Consider the following 17,768-nt stretch of genomic DNA (forward strand, 5'->3'; position numbering starts at 1 on the left):
AGACAAGCCATTCCACTGGCTGAATGGCTCGACCGTAAATGAAATACAATCACAATCAACCTTTCCTTGATAGTGTTTTGGGCAGGAGGAAGTAGTTAGAAACATGTCGACACCAGTGGCGTGCACAGACTTCTTGAAGGGTTCTCGCCACTCCCGAGAGGGCACCTTAGCATGCGTTCTGGCTCCCAAGAGGGCACCTTAGCACGCGTTTTGGCTCCAAAGAGGGCACTTTAGCACGCGTTTTGGCTCCGAAGAGGGCACCTTAGCACACGTTTTGGCTCCGAAGAGGGCACCTTAGCACACGTTTTGGCTCCGAAGAGGGCACCGTAGCATGCGTTCTGGCTCCCAAGAGGGCACCTTAGCATGCGTTCTGGCTCCAAAGAGGGCACCTTAGCACACGTTTTGGCTCTCATGAGGGTACCTTAGCACGCATTTTGGCTCCCGAGAGGGCACCGTAGCATGCGTTCTGACTCCCGAGAGGGCACCTTAGCACGCGTTCTGGCCCCCCCTGCCCCCCCTTGTGCACACCACTGGTCGACACATCATGACAGGACTTTGCCACTCTTTGGTGCTTTAAGAGTAAAAATGACAATGCAACCATCGTGGATATAAATATATTTTCCCAAATTTAATTTAAAAAAGGTAGCAGCAAACAGAAAAGTATCCTCTTTAGTAACCTTAACTACAGACTTTACTAAACCTTAACCAAGTATTTTAGTGGCCAACCCCAACTTGACAACTGCTAAATGCTAACAAGTCCTTCATATTAAACAACAAAAAGTTAAATAAGCATTTTCTGAATGACTGACAGTAGCCATGTGCACAATTTGTAGAAATTGTAGACCACCTAAGGTTTTGCAAAATGATCCAATATCAATCCTAACACCATCAATACTTACAACCACTGAGCTCTTTCTGGTAGCAGGAACACACATCTTGTCCTTATCAATTATCAAGAGGGAAGCCGTGACGACGGGGGAAAGAAGCGTGGGGACTGAACCAAGGTTATCAGTGTTTACACTTCATATCAAATGAAACTTCTGTGACTCATCTAAGACACAGAAAGTTACATAACTGTCATCAAACCAGCATACACATGCTTTTCAAGAGAGTTTGATCTCAAAAACATTTGCACACTTGATCACGTCTGCATCCACATTTATCTATTGTGCCGACTTGTTTTAAATGATAGTTCATAGCATGGAAACTGTTACAATAAGAGCAGACATGTTAAAACACTTGGTAGATTGTACTTTAATAAAGCAGTCAGGCACCAGAAGCTAAGAAAAATAAACACTCACCTGCAGACATTCACATGGTAATACACTAAGGGCCTGATTTACTAAGATCTACTGAGATAAATAGCGTGCACGGTGCAATAGATTGTGCGTTTCGTTTGTGTGCATTTTGCAGGTGATCTACTAAGAATAACTGCTAAATAAAAACAGGTGCAACAGGTGCAGACAGCAGTATTTAAATGAGGGTTTTGTGTCTGAATGGAGAGTTTGGACGAGCAGAAAGCTGCAAGCATTAAATGAAATGTGATCAGGTTCTAGTGGAAGAGGTTAACTAATATATAGAGTTATAACAAAAACTAATATTACCAGAAAAACCCACATATGGGAGATTATTAGTGACGAAGTCATTGCTGTTAATAAAACCAAAAATATTCGACTCCAAAATTATAACACAGGTGGAAAAACTCCATCCTGTGTGTATTCTGTCATTGTGCCTCCTTCTCCTCCTCTCCACAGTGACAGCAGTCATCTGAGCTCAGTGATCAGCTGGTTAATACCTGCGCTTCAAAGGTTTTATTTATAGACGCAGTTAGTGTCAGAAATAATACCTTCAGGTTTGGTAAATCACAATGCACGTGCTAAATAACATATTAGCATTTTCTCCTCCCTGTATTTTGCACACTGGGGTTGAAACGCCCCATATTACATATTCATTATGGTAAATGTACTAAATGGACAACACATATTATCTTGCACAGATGCAAACCTCAGTGCCCTGCGTTAGTAGATCAGCTTGCACATTTTTTGCGGGTGATGTCAAGTTTGTACACGTTTTTACACACGCAGACCTTTAGTAAATCAGGCCCTAAGACACACTCAACAGATTGTTCATACTAGTGCCCAATGCCAAAGGGCTTTTAGCTTATTATTGTTGGAGAGACGAAATGAAAAGATGAAGATGAGATGAAAAGAACGAGGGAGGGAAGGAAGATTAATTTGCAGAATGGATTGAAAGAGAAGGAGAAGAGAGATGGGCATAGAAATGGGTGTTGGCATTTAATGGCTCCAATACTGAATCATAACCCCTAATAGAATTGATTATCTCACATTCAGTGCTAATGGTGGGAGGAAGAAGGAAAGGTTGGTCCAAGAGAGGAGGAAGAAATAGAGAGAAAACACTTCATGAAATCAGAATCCTTAGAAGGGTATATGTCTAGAATGAAAGATAAACTGTTTCTACAGTGTACATACGACACATTTCTACTGATTAAGACCCAAGAAGATTGGCTCTAACTGCTCAAATGAAATAGTGGAGTTGGGTGTTATCACCAAACAGCTGTATTATCACTCCATCGTGCTTCTTTACCTGTACTTAAAGTAGGACCAATCAAAAGTTGTCAAAGTAGTCTAGACTGCTCCACTTTCTGTATTAAATAAAATAACATTTTAACCACATATCTAAATTAAATTTAATGATAAACCATGATTTATATTTGAACCATATGTTCAAAAAATCTGATCTGTGTATAGATGAAAGCTGTGGAACAGATGATGGACTGGCTAGATTAGAGAGCAGTGGAAAATAGCAATCAGCGTTGGTCCATTTTGCCAATATCAATTTTCCACCAATTCTTTAAAAACTGCACATTTGTATATAATTGGAGGCAAGTGGTTCAGTGTGACAGTTTCAAAACCACAGTTAAGTCTTCAAGTTGCCAGGCATCAAAATCAGATCAAGAGATTAGAAACAACAGATGTGCATCTTCATCTGACACTGCACATGAAAAAAGGTCAAAACCGATCCTTTGAACTTTCATATCTTAACATCTACGAACACGTCTTCTTTTTTTTGGCAGAGCTGCATCATAGAAAACATGTGGCTTTGGTTACCAGCAGTTCTTGTGTGCACTGTACAATCAGCAGTCACTTAGATTACACTGATGTAAAGAAAAAGTGAATCTGATGATGTGATGTTAACAGAGCCGATATTGGACTATCACAGATACAATGGGGGAAATAAGTATTGAACACCTCAACATTTTTCCAATGAGGCTATTCACATGAAATGTTCACCAGACTTTAGTATTACCCCAAGAAATCCACAAGTATAAAGAAGTCAAAACATTAAAGTCTGTAAATAAGGTTATGTGGAATAAAGTGGAATGAAACAGGAAACAAGTATTGAACACACTAAGAAAAAAGCAGTAGACCAAGGCTGGGAAAGGTGAGTAATAAGTAGTAAAAATGTTTTTGTTAGCAAGGTGTCACACAAGAAACTTGTCATGATAGATAAAAGCAAAGAGCTCTTCATCTTCAATGGAACTGGTTACCTACCTATTGCAAAACTTATGAGTCTTCTAGGCATCACCCTTAGGGCCATTATCTGGAAGTGTAAGTAACATCACCCGCCTACGCACAGGAGCTCCTAGAAGTTCTCTAGAATTCTGGGGGAGTCTGAAGGATAGTCAGAAGAGTATCCCAAGGGCTTGACACATTCAATACTTATCCCCCCCCCCCCCCCCCCCCCCCCCCCCCGTATATCCTCCGGTTTATTCCCCCGCAGTCTCCTCCGCAATATTTCGTCCGGGATATTGCTTCTTGTTCTGGCATCTTTTGACAACTGAGCCAGGTCGAGTCGATCCCTTCAGGAGTCATTTTTACTGATATTGGCAGCGACTCCAAAAATCCATTATCAGTCGGGCACTAGATGTAAACACCTTCTTCTCTTTCCTTATGGATGTTTATCCTGAGTGCCACCACTGCAAAGAGCAGCTGACAGCAGCAGCATGTCTGTTTATTTGACTGAATTGTGACTCGGAGAAGAAGTGATATGATGTTTGTGGCAAATTGAGTGAGTTGTGTGACAGAAAAGAAAATCAAATAATAATGCAGTCAATATCCCATTAATGTATTTAATTGTTCACATCCCAACTGTGATGTAAATGTGCTGTTTGCTTTACTAATGGCAATTCATGGAATACATAAGTAGTTCAGGCAATCAATTGAAATAATTGCCTTTTATTTACACCAACAAGAAAAGCTGATTAAATGTTCTTTTAATGATTTTAAATGTGGTACAGTAGGACCTGCATCTGTTTGCTTCCATTTTCCATTCATAATCTTTTATCTGCTGAGTTTTAGGAATGAAGCAAATCATAAATCTTGAGTTGAATGGAGAAAAAAAGAAATACAAGGACAGTGTGAGCTGAGATTGTCTGTCATGGGCGTTCAGAAGACCACAGAGGCTGATGTGATTGTTAGATTTAACCACGGAAATATGTTGTGTTCAAATGATGGAAAACACAACATGAACCAAGCAGGCTGTATTAATGTGGGAGGGGGGAGGGACAGGGTGATGCTGCAAGGCTGACATACAAAACACACACACACACGTACACATCACTAATTAGAAAATTCTGTAAGTTTCTCCACATCTGGAACCAATCCACTAAGCGTGTGTGTATGTGCATGTGTGTACGTGTGTGTGTGTGTGTGGAGGAAAATTACAAAGCCGGTCGGACAGAATATTTGGTGGATGAGATGTTTTATTTACACAAGCCATAAAACACACGTACACACATACACACATGCAAACACACACAAACACACACACACATACACACAACATACATTTGTGTACTCAGTGCATTCAGTTTCACCTACAGTACTTTGTAATTACAGAGTACAAGACATACAGGTTACATCATAACAGGTAGATAACATTCTGGTTTGACTCCATTACATTTCAGTGCTGTCAGTCTCACACACAAACACACACACACACAAACACACACACACACACACACACACAAACTTGCACCCACTGCATGTACGAGGCAACTTGCTATTTGCAGAAAAAATACCAACACATCCTTTCATAAAACAGGAAAGAGCACACACACACACACACACACACACACACACACACACACACATATACATTCACACATAGAAGCACAACTCACACATAACATCCACAGGAAGCTGTAAGTCACTGTCGTAAATACTGAACATTTTTATGCCGAGCTCCGAACCAACAAACGCAGGCAATAAACTGCTGTTCTCACAACACAATAGCCAAACAATACTCTTCGGTGCCTTTTCTCTTTCTCACACACAGTTTATCCGATGCTCACAAATTCTCTGGCATCCTCTAAAACAGCACACAGTTGAGAAACTGCAGGTGTTTTCCTAACATTGCACACACTCGCTGTCCAGAGTCTCAATTTGAGCTGGACCTCTGGTGTTTGGGTAACCCGTGTCACCGCAGTTTGACTGTTTTTGTTCAAGAGATTTATGAGACACACACAAATCTGTAGTAGCTTATTTTCTTGCCAGATACTTGAGCCCTGTCCATGTTTGATTCATTGTAGAGGAAGGGACTCCAGAGCAGTTACAGTTCCTCAGTTTGCTGTTGTGTAATTTGAACCCAGTATGATTCCACATTGTGTAACTTTTACCAATAAACTGGAGACAATGAGTTGCTTTTCCAGAAAACTCATCTTATCGAGTCCGTTGGAAGTGACACTGTGACGTAGATGAGCAGCTCGTTAGTATAACACACGCACTGACTGATGATTGTGATTGGGGGGGGCGTTTTGAACTGTATCAAACCGAAAGATAAGAAAATCTGCAATCGTGATGTTTCCCATCTGTTCTCTGAGAGGCAAATTTTAAGGGGAACCTCAGACGTCCTTTGTCTCACATGGACAGTCGTCTGGAAAGAGGCAGGTTAAATAAAAATGTTCCATTGTAAAACTAATGCAGTTCAAATGGCACTTTACTTTTAAAGTTCATAAAAATTAAGCACGCTCTTTTCATAGCTTTTTTCCAAATAACTTTCAGACATGTGATAGAACAAAGTGTCAGCCAAGAGAAAAATCAAGCAGATTTAAGATTGAAATGAAGTGTCTCCAATGGCACAAGTCAAACTAAACTATGGTACTTTTTAAAGGGTGACAAACAAACTTGCAGTCTACTGTTAAGACCATATTCATTTATTTTATTACATCGGGAAAATCTAACTCCTTAGCTTATTAAAAGATTGAGACATTCATTTTGTTTTTGTAACAGCAAGGAGGTAGCTCTGCTCTTTAAAAAGTACCATCAGTCGCTCAAATGTGCTGTCATCATTTTAGTGCTCCACAAGAATAATAACTGTACAGCCAGGTATTTAAGAGTATGTAGCATCTGCTGTTACTTCATAATATAACAAGCACACATTTCAAGTCAAAAGGTTACTGTAGATGTATGAACGTTTTTTTTAAATATAAAATACTTATTATAATATTATATGCTACATACTGTATGAATACATAGAAACAAAGTATTAACACAACCACCAATACAACTTTTTTTTAGTTTATCATTCTTTCCCACCCCTCCCGCACCCTGAGTGAAGGTTTGGAATATCTTGTACAAAAGTCTCTCCAGGCTTGTTGCCCTTTGACCTTTCGCTTTGGGAATGTGGAGGGGGGGGTTAAAAGGTTACCAAAGCAGATCAGATGTTAAGATCAGCAGGGGTTAAGAAGCTCATGATCACTCCAGAGTTGACAAATAAAACTCATAGCTCCTAATATGTGATAGAAAATATTTGAGGCCTTGGACGCTCATGTCTTCTAGGTACGCTTCAACCAAATTTCATCTACACTTCCAAATGCATGTCTTTAATGACAACCAGCATCCCAACATACTATCTTCTTCTACATGCATGAAGTCTAATTGTTCTGCATGTACTTTTTTCTTGTATATGTGCAGTTAAGATTCAAATTTAACCAATAAACCATTTTGGCGATTGAAAGTAAATTCCCCTGCTGCTATTATGATAGTCGTTCAGCCCCTCAGATATGACAATTCGTTGCTTTTTTTACCATTTATAATAGCAAAGTATTGTTTTGGTGTAGGACGGTTGGTCGGACAGTGCAAGCATTTTTTTCTTTTAGCCGTTTCATAGACTAAATAATGATAATAACTGTTAATGCCAGGTGTAAGGCAGTTCTGAAACTCTCTGAATATGTTTGACATCTCACTCACCCTCCCCGAGGCTAATAACTGTCTACCTCAACAGTTAACTGTGCCTTCACTGTTTGTCTTGACTCCCATGTCTGCACAGGTTGACAGACTGACTGACTTTCTTATTACAAAATAGACAAAAGCACACAGAACCTAAATGAAGTGTCTTTGTTTTGTCAGATCCTCGTCAGCAGCCTTTTTTTCTATTTATTTAAGTGCCTCAAAGACATAAAATAAAAGCAGCAAAGGAGGGCAACTGTTGAGCTTTAACATTTGAAATGTACATCTCCATTTGAAGTCAGTTTGCATTTGCTAGAGGTGGATGGGAACACCCAGTACACATAGCAAAAGATGGCCCCCAGCTGATAGAACTGTTTGTAGGGTTTTATCAGTTTGTCACCAAAGGGTCAACACCCAAAAAAAAAACCAAAAAAAAAAAGATAAGAAAAACCACACACTTTTGAGAGATGGTGTGGCCTCCCAAACCTCTGTTCTTCATGTGATCACAATGGAGAACACAATCCGGTGTCCTTAGTCCAATAAATATAAATATCAAATAATAATAACAATAATAATATTAATAAGTACTGCTATGGTCATAGTTCCCTCACATTGGTTACAGTGTCAGTGTGTTCCTGCTTTGAGTGAGACAGTTCTAGGTTAGGAGGAGAAGTGTCTTTGGCCAGCGATAATTTAAACACGGAGCCCCTGGAGAACAACGGTGGGGCTCGGCACACGGAGGCCCAGCAAAAGTGCAGCACGCTGGGGGAGAGGAGGATGAAGACCCAGGGGTCGATGATGGAGTTGACGGAGATGAAACGGAGCGCTATCAGGTCCATGGGGTGAGACTCCTTGCGATCATCGATTGTAAAGTTGACGTACACGCGGATCTGAGAGATGAACAGATGAGAGGAGAGAAAGACAGAGTGTGTTACTTTAGCTGCTAAGACAGGCACACCCCCGCCCCCCACCCACACACACACACACACACAATGACATCCTCATTGACATCCTGTTAAAACATTTCACACCAATTCCTCAGAAGCAGCATGAACACATATAGTGTGTATTAGTCTGATATGGTAGACAGACAGTACAAATACACTGTTTAAATGTCAAGCTGATCTACTTAGATTGTTCAACAGAAATGTCAGCTGTGCTTTTTGATGAGATCACTAATGATATGTGTAATGGCACCTTATCTAATCCCACTGTTGAGGACTCGATCCCATTAAAATTCATTAGAGAGAAAGTGGGACACCTCAGAATGGACTGACCTTTTCTTTCATTCTCATTCTGCCAGTTCAAACTGATAGTTATCCACCACATACATCGTCTATCTATTCAGGTTGAAAGCAGGTTTTGTAGAAACTAAGAATAGCCAAATAAAATAAAAGATGAATAAAAATGTTCATTTAACTGTTACTGCAAAATTTAAATATTAGATATCATTAGATGATTCCTCAATTCATTATGGATCTATGAAAATGAATGTTGCATGATGTTAAATAATAATGGTACCATACAGAAAAATATTCTTTCTCAACAACAAAAACGAGATGAAAACTAAATAAAAATGAAGCCTCTTACAGCATCCACTTCCTCTATAAAAACTGATATCACTTCTTATTTCATGCTCATAAACAAGATCTTGTATTTTGGTAACATTATGTCTCTGCCAGTAATGTTAGCAAGAGGAAAAAAATAAGAGTTTTATGGACTCCTGCACCCAACTTTCCCACCGAAATTTAAACAAGAAGTTGCAACAAAACAGCTGGCACAAACCACAAATCACTGAGGACAACTTTATTGACTATGAGCTAACAAAAATAACAAAAATAAGAGTTAAACTAATACACATTTTCAAAAGAATACATCAAAATTAGGAGATGAAATTCACCCTGCTCTTACTTTTAGCTGATGCTCGGATTAAAAGAAAAGGAATTAAAAGAAATTCATTTCTCAAGCAGACAATTAACATAAAATAAAAATGTGTTTTGAACTTTAAAGATGATGATCAGTGAGTTGAATGACTGGCTGGTATGAAAGTAGTGATTAAAAGGTGAACTCTTACACACCAAGTATCAGCATGTGAAAATGATAAGACTGCAAACGTTCATCTATTGCTGAGAAACTGGGTTATGTTTTAATTTCAACAGCATGTTTGTGTTACTCAAAGCATCATTTTGATTGCTTTGTAGTTCTGCAAACACAGAACACTTATTAGTCACTGTGTGCGTACAAGTGTGTACTTGTGTGTGACCTGAACAGAGGCTGAGAGGCAAATGTTGAACGTTGAGTGAACTGAGATTCCAGCGCTGATATCCGGACATGCAGATTCATTATTACTGCATTATGACTGCCTTTTAACTCAATTAGAACAGAGTGAAAGGCTTGGTAGAAATCAGCAAATGAACACACACACACACACACACACACACACACACACACAGAGTCGTGACGTGTGATCTTGGACCTCTCTGATCAATAACTGCTGCATTACTTAACCTTAAACCTTAAATGAAAACAGTTCTTGCATTAAGCTATTTTTATTAGCACCGCTGACGCCAGCAGATTCAACTGATTAGTTCTTCTTCTGCGCTCGGTTTAAAAGCAGCTACCGATCACCCGGCTATCACTACTGCCTACTGCTATTGACTGGAATCAGGAGCAGAAAACTCCCCGGACTACTGGCACAAGGTTGAGAACAACAATCCATGGAAGCTCTGACTAGTTCACAGGTTTATAAATTGCCGCTGCAGATGTCTCTAGGGGTCAGAGAGGAACAATATCCAGTCATAATAAAAGGAATAGTGATCTAATGAGAAGTTGTAAAGCCGGTGACTAAACACTGCTTCTATTCGTCACCTCGTTTACATTTTTTTGTGATTTATGATTTATGATTCTCACCAAGGTTCTCAGTAACTCTATGGCCTTGTTGATACAGTTGACTTATGTCTCATATTGAAAGAAATTAAATGACTCACATTCAGCTCCCGTAAAAATGCGCAATATCATGCAAGGGATGCGCCAACATCCTCATTAGGCCAATTTCCTGTTACTCAGGCACATAACTTAGTGGCTATATCGTTGCCATGAGGACTAATTGGGTTATTTTTTTGGCTTCGCCGCTTGGGCCAAATCCACAGCTGTAAATAAGAGTTAAGAATGGAGCTTAGAGTACGGACACCTCAGCAGCTGTTAGATTAACGACTGAAAAACACATTCAATTCTCACTTTTCCCACATTTTCTCATTTGATGCAGGAAATGTGTTACTTAACTCATTCAGGGGAAAAGTTATAGCATTAAAAAGTCTTCATAAAGTTTAAAAATACAGATGATGTAAAAGCTTGAACAAATTAAACCACTTCAGAGTGAAAGATGAATGAAGGGCAGCTACAAACCAAACCACATGAGATCATTACCGGGATTAGCAACAGGCCTCGCCATGTGTGTGTGTCTGTGGGACAAAATCCGGGCAGGCGAATGGATTTTTTATTTGTGTGTGTGTGTGAAGACAGATTTTTTTTTTGTTTGACCGGGCTGAGCCGTGAAATCCGACTCACACTGCGAGAGTGCTTTTTTTTCTTTTCTTCTCTCACTCCCTCTCCTCTCTCCAACACGAAGGGTAATAAAAAAGTGTTGTGAATTGGGGTCGACGCTCGGAGAACAAAACACCGTCTCCTGTTTGAGTTTCGTTTTCAGTAGCCAAACTGAAATAGCTGAGCTGAGAATAAGTGAGCTTTTCTGTCTTTGACATGTGTTTATATGGTGAACAAAACATCTAAATATGTCTACATTTCAAACCTCTCTCACTCTGTTTCTCTCTTTTTCTGTAGCAAAAGGCTAGAGTCTGGTCTTTTCAATTATTAATGCAATCATATATAACCTGAAGCACATCACACACACACACACACACACACACACACACACACACACACACACACACACACACACACACACACACACATATCAGCCCACAGTTTAATATCAGCAGAAAAATGTAATATGATCTTGCAGTGTGTGCATGTGCGTGTGTGTGTGTGTGACTGGTGATACCCTGACCTCACACTGTGCTATCCCATTACTAGCAGGACAGCCATGAGTGTTTATATAAAGCTCTTCATTAATTATGCATTCTTTGTACTGTTGAGTAGGTTTGAATGTGCACTCTTGTGAGGCTTTGCTACAACTAAAGCAAAATATAACACAATCTTAAAATCATTCTAACCTCACTCTCCATCCCGTCTCCTTAGTTACTGTTGCTACGTCTGTCAATATTTTCATCCTCGCATCCTCGGTACAAATGACGAACGGTAGCAGATTTGTTTCACGATAAGGTTCAAAAGTTTATAACCAATTAGCAACAACTATCTGTGGGAACAAGTTTGCCTGGTTTATGATTATTAATATGTTGATGATTAGGCTTAAAATTCATCAGGAACTGTTGTCAGGGCAACAAGTCTTTAAATCCGAAGCTGGGTCATGATGATGTTTTACGGTAAAGTCCAAACATGAACTCATTTTATAATCCAAATTTATCACTGTCTTGAATTTCTAGGAAAATATTCTCGATATAATCATGATTGTAAATGCAGGTTATTGATGATCAGCTGGTGTAAGAGTTACCTACACTTAAAAATAATGCAAATTCAATGAGACATCCTCATAAACTCAGCTGAGGGACTCTGACTGTGTACAGATGAATGGAGCTGGAACATTAAACCTTTTAATATGACATTTCAATGGGCGTCAATTGAACATTAAACTGTATTAAATGATTAACAGCATAAGTCACTCTGCTGAAGCGTGTTTATACAGTTACAGCTGCTTTATGAGGTGTTTTAATAAGGTTTTCATAGCTGCATCACTTAGTCTGACCACATTCACTGCTGACGGCTGATTGTTTAACAGTGATGAAGTGTGGAGACCTTTCAAACAGCGGTAACCGTGTAGGAACACGCGTAAAAGGAGACCGAAATCGATGAATCTATCACAATCACATGATCAAAAGTCAGCCAATCATGAATCACAAATGCGGGTCATGGTTTCAACTCTCTATTAAAACAATCAAACTTAGCTTTATGAAAATTAACAGGATTATTTTAGCCTGATAGCTTCCATGTAAGCCTGAATTAGTTTATCCACATTTAAAGAATGGGCGCAAGGACAGACCTGCTAACACTCTCCTTCACCTTCACATCTAGCACTAGCTTCCGCACAAATGAATCTCCCCACTAATCACTTAATATGTGCTTTGAATGATATATGCTAAGAGGTTTTCTACCTTTTCCCACAGGGACTAGCCATAAACATGTCAAATTAGCTAATGTTGGCCATTCTGTTGAAATATGAGCACAGAGGAGAGGAGAATGTGACAGCCATAACTGTGAGTGATTTAGCTGAAGGTGTGACACATTCTCATTATAAGACTGAATTATCACAGAGGGCTGAACTTAATGATATGGCTATTTCTGCCTGCAATGGTGAAATATTAGACATCTGATCAGAGAGGGTAAAACAGTCTAACAGTCTGTAGGAAAGACAAAGCAATGGAATTTGAGGTATTACTCTTTGAAGTGTAACTTAGTGTTGTTTTTGCTGACCCTCTTTTCAATACTACCAGAGTTGACATAAAGAGTGATTTAATAAAACCACATAAAACAAGATCCAACTAAACCAACCTGAATCCTTCTAAGCATAGCAAGAACTTTATCATACTGTGCACAATCAAACACATTTAATCACAACTCTCCCAGACATTACAAAAGGCTTACGCTAATCTCTTTCTAAATCCGTTGCTGCATCAATATGATATAATTCTGGTGTCACAGTTTACTTTCTTAAGACCTGTGGAGAGCACAAAGAGTATCTGCTCTGGTCTAATTTGTTTACCTTCCTCTTAATCTCCTCTCTCTCTCCCCTGCCACTGCCGCCTTTCACCGTCTGTCCTTGTTTGACTAGACTGTACCCGAGTCATCTGTTTTATTCAACCTCCTGCTGAGGCCTGGAGGAAAGGAAGCGGCTACAGAAAGCCGATCCCAGCGTCCTTCACTTTACCTAAACACCTGCGTACAGGCGTTTTACTGCAGGCAGGTGATTGCAGTTTAATGCTCTTTCCAAAACTAACCTTACGTTTATCTTCAGTGTACTGTTAATGCTCTGCAGATATGTCCAATGTCAAGTCTTCATTATGGTGCAGTACAACAAATAAACCGTATCTGCCTCTTACATTTAAAGGACTTACACGGGGAGCATTGGCACCATAATGAAGCTAGTGGTAATTTGCATTTTAATCTTGCTTGAGTCCATTAAAGCCCCTGAATAGGTAGGATCTGTTATACAGAGTGGCTCCATTAAGTATTTCAAGATGCAGTTTTAAGCCTAAGTTTAGTGGAGTTAAAGTGGTAAAAAAAAAAGACACACATGAATGTTTTTAAGTGTCAGAAATGTTCTCATTTTAAGAACTTTTTCTTTCCTGTGGTCTGTTTGTTACGTCATGGATGCTATGAAGCAATATGATACGATCGCTGCACAGATTTGAAGCCATAACTGAGATGCACCGGCGCACTAGATGGCTCATTAAAGCAGTCAGCGATAAAGTGCACAACAACATATACAGCAGGGAGTGTTATCGATCCAACATCTGAAGTCCAAAATGACACTTTCGAAACCAAGGTGGTTAGGAACAGATTGCCCAGGAGACATACTGAGACGGCATTATGGGTAATCACTGTTAGAGGAGTCATTTGTGGGTTGGATTTCAGTCTTTCAGTACGCTGTGACTAGTGTTCCAAAATCAACCTCCTCGTTCATCTATGAATACCGGTTGTCAAATGACTCCGAAAATACCAAAACCAGTTTGATAACATCGCTTTACGCACCACTTGAGTACTACATATTAATACAGGACACAATGTTTCACCAGCTCAACTGCAATCTCACTGCCAGTCTCCTTAAATGTCATTGAAGTTCATCATTTGTGTATCTATGGTGCATTATTATAACTTCATAATTACGGTTTCAGAGGCAGAAACCCTCATCTTTTCATTATAGCGTCTACCCAAATGACTTCCTGATGACATTACTGATCAAATCTTGCATTATCCAAAGGTCATTTACTATTATTAGCTGCAATGTAAAGACTGGTGTTTGTATGGCTGATTTCAATTCTCTTTAACATTGTTTATTGTGTAGTGGCTATGATCCACTAGTGACACATTTACACACTAGCACAATGCAAAGTCATCTTCTGTCAAACTTAAACCCAAGTTAGTGAAATGGAGATGAATGTGCAGCATAAGATTAAAGTAAAGGAAATTATAGGTTTGGTATTTATGAGATATGACTACTGCAATAAGAATGGACTGTAAACCCCATTAAAACAGCACCTCTTATATTTTACCTTAAAAGAAGATAATCTAAATATTTGCATTTTGAATGGACTTTTCTATACATTGTACATCTACCAATTCACTGCCATGATATCTATATTTAGTCATTTACTGTACACCTGTGGCATCACAATAAGTGTCTGAGTCAGACCTGCAAGTGAATACCACTGATACAGTCAAGTGTTTCCTGTCTACAGCTTGGCATCAGAACTGCCCTTAGTCTATTGTATTATTGTATTACGTATGAATAGCTGCTTTTCCACTAAATGCCAAAAGTGAGACACAATTAAACAAATACTGTATTTTTATATCAGACTCACTTGTGTAACATTTAAATCTGCTCACCATGACATTTTGGCATGTTTCTGATAAATGTTTCTAAGTGTTTGTGTGACTGTCTGACATTTGTTTCAAAGCCACAAAGTTCGATTCCATTGTCAACTTCATCAACCTAAAATTAGATATAGTGAATAACAAACCACATAGTATAGATCGCGTAGCTAGCTTTTACACATACGTTTATGAGACTTGATAAATTAAGCTGAAACTGAAACTAATGCTTCGCTGTTATTTGGAGAACTGTGAACATCCTCTTCCCCCAAGCTGTAACTGTGCAATACACACTGCATACTGCACCTTAACATGTGAATATATTTAGTGTTTCTATTGTGTACTTATTTATTTACCAACTCACCAACTTAATTTCGTTGTTATGCTGTCTACAGTTGCACAATGACAAAAAAACATATGTCTTATGTGATGTAGCTCAGATATTGCCTTTTCTTTTTTTCATAATGACTGCATTAGAGTTAAATGGTGATATTTTACTGAAAGCACCAGTACCCATCCTTAAAGTACATGACATCAACTATTGATTTTTGTAAGTGCCACTGTGTCTCAGAACCTCATTGCTCCATGAAGAAAGAAAAGACAAATGAAAGGAAAAAAGATAAAACATGACTAAAAAAAAAGAATGACATTTAACTATACAGTGCTTGAGTAGCAAAGTCTGTTTTAAGTAGTTTAAAGTATTTTCCCTGGTGTATAAGATGCACCTTTAACACAACTAGTATTATAGTATTATAAGTGAGGTACGTCTTATACACTGGTGTGTCCTATACAGCAGTAAAATGAAGAGAGAGGTTGGATCTGGATATGATTATAGGTATGGAAAAAGCTCCACACTAAGAACAATAACTAGAACTATAAAGATAACGATAGTTTCTGTGACGTTTCAGAATTTACAGACCAAACCGACCTGACTGACAGCAGCAGATGTTGAAGCGCCATGTGTAAAAGCGCACAGATGAGTAGGTTTTATTGAACTGTGGCAGAGACGCCCAGTATGAGCACAGATCTGAGGCCTAGAAGATTCACTAACGTTGTTGTTTTTCCACTGGATGGGACAGAGGATGATGCTTTGTTTGACTCTTGGACTGACACAGAGGCTGGGAACAGTGAACAGTGATGACAGCTCGGATTACGTTTTTGGGACTAGCACTGTATCACATATGTAAAGTTACTGTGTTGTTTTAAAAGGTTTAATTGAAACTCAGCCTAACCCTGAACCCAGTCTGGCTTAATATAGTGGTTCAGTTCAGTTAAGCAAATCATTACCGGACCATTAACCATTAATCATTAACCCGACACACAGTAAATGAATTCTACTGGTACCCAGCATCTGCCCAAAAATAAACTGCGACTTATACAGCGTTTTTTTACAGTAGTTACTTTTTGAAAGATGAAGAAATGTGGTGAACCAAGTGAACCAACAGCAGCCTCACAAGACCTGCTGACTCACAGCATCGTGGAACTTAATCAATTTTTGCTGTAACTCTATTGAGCAGCTGACCTGCTGTTGAACTAATTAACCCCAGCTTCATCTTTTAACTGTTGTTGCATGCAGTTAACCCTTACAGTCAATTTACCTCAAAAAGGTCAACTGCTTTTTGACAGTGAATGTTTGTCTGGTCATCACCTTTACTCACCTGAAAAACGACAGAAGTGTGTGTCTCTGCTTCAAAGAGGAGTGTAAGAGTAAGCACAGTGTATATGTTAGTGAGTCTGGGATCTTACCACCAGGGGAAGCGTGCAGATGATGAAGATGATGGTCATAAACACCAGCAGGATGAGATGCTCCACCTCCTCGGCAATGGACGGCATCTTGCGGTCGTTGTGGGATCGCATGCTCACCATCACTGAACCGTTCCTCTTCCGACGCTGGTACATCTTGAACAGCTGGTACACCACAAAGCCATTGCATGCCACGATGGACAGCACCAGCACCAGCATAATGGTGGCATACAGGTTGGCGTAGACCTGGTCACTGATCTTATCAGGGTTCATGTCAATGAAGCACCATGTGCCAGGGCAGTATTGTACATATCTACCAAATTCCGCAAAAGGCAGGAGACAGAATAAAGTACATAATAAAAACACTATGGGGATTGTGATGTAGGCACATTTTTTGGTGACATGCCGGTTGTACAGGTAGGGGTACCCGATCGCAATGCATCTCTCTAGTGCTGTAGCGAAAAGGAGGAACATGGTGGCCAGGCTGAAGAAAGTCATGCTGACCCCAAAGTAGGAACACACCAGCGTAGAATTAGGAGACCCTAACCCTTCCCCTAACCCCACCAAGGTAGTGTTCTGTGCATATGACAGCTGCACAATTGGGCTGATCAGGCAGGTCCCAGCAAGGTCCGTGATCACCAGCGATGTGATGAGGACGTGAAACATGGAACGCCGCCGAGTGCCCCCGGACCTCATGTCTCTACGCCGCCGGATCTCCAGGATCACCAGGGCGGCAACGTTGCCAAAGATGCCCGCTGCGAACATGATGGCGCTGACCGTCGGGCCCTTACTGGCGTCGATGTGATGCTTGCTGTGGCACGGGTCGTCAGCCAGAGCCGACATGGTTGTAAATTGTCCGGCTTTACGTTAAAAATATCTCTCTGCTTCCAAAAAAAGCGTCAAAAAGATGTCCTTAGGAAGTTGTCCGCAGCCATCCTGGTTTAACAGAGAGAGAGAGGATACACTTCAACAGGTGTACTATGCTGGGTGAAAAATGAACAAATATCTAAACTAGTATTATTGCTTACTAGGATAGAGTTAAAAGCCTAT

General features: G+C 39.8%; 1 protein-coding gene across 1 annotated transcript; it reads right to left on the reverse strand.

The window, feature by feature from the left end:
• Positions 1 to 7,578: 7,578 nt before the first annotated feature.
• On the reverse strand, positions 7,579 to 17,561 carry ptger2a (prostaglandin E receptor 2a (subtype EP2)). Its single transcript, XM_053314313.1, has 2 exons — positions 16,722 to 17,561; positions 7,579 to 8,140 (listed from the first exon to the last, which is right to left on the reverse strand). Exons 1-2 carry the CDS (start codon positions 17,559 to 17,561, stop codon positions 7,847 to 7,849), a joined length of 1,134 nt encoding a protein of 377 aa, XP_053170288.1. The 3' UTR covers positions 7,579 to 7,846.
• Between the last annotated feature and the right edge of the window lie 207 nt (positions 17,562 to 17,768).

The sequence above is a fragment of the Scomber japonicus genome, chromosome 24, assembly GCF_027409825.1.
Source record: "Scomber japonicus isolate fScoJap1 chromosome 24, fScoJap1.pri, whole genome shotgun sequence".
In the NCBI taxonomy this organism is placed as follows: domain Eukaryota; kingdom Metazoa; phylum Chordata; class Actinopteri; order Scombriformes; family Scombridae; genus Scomber; species Scomber japonicus.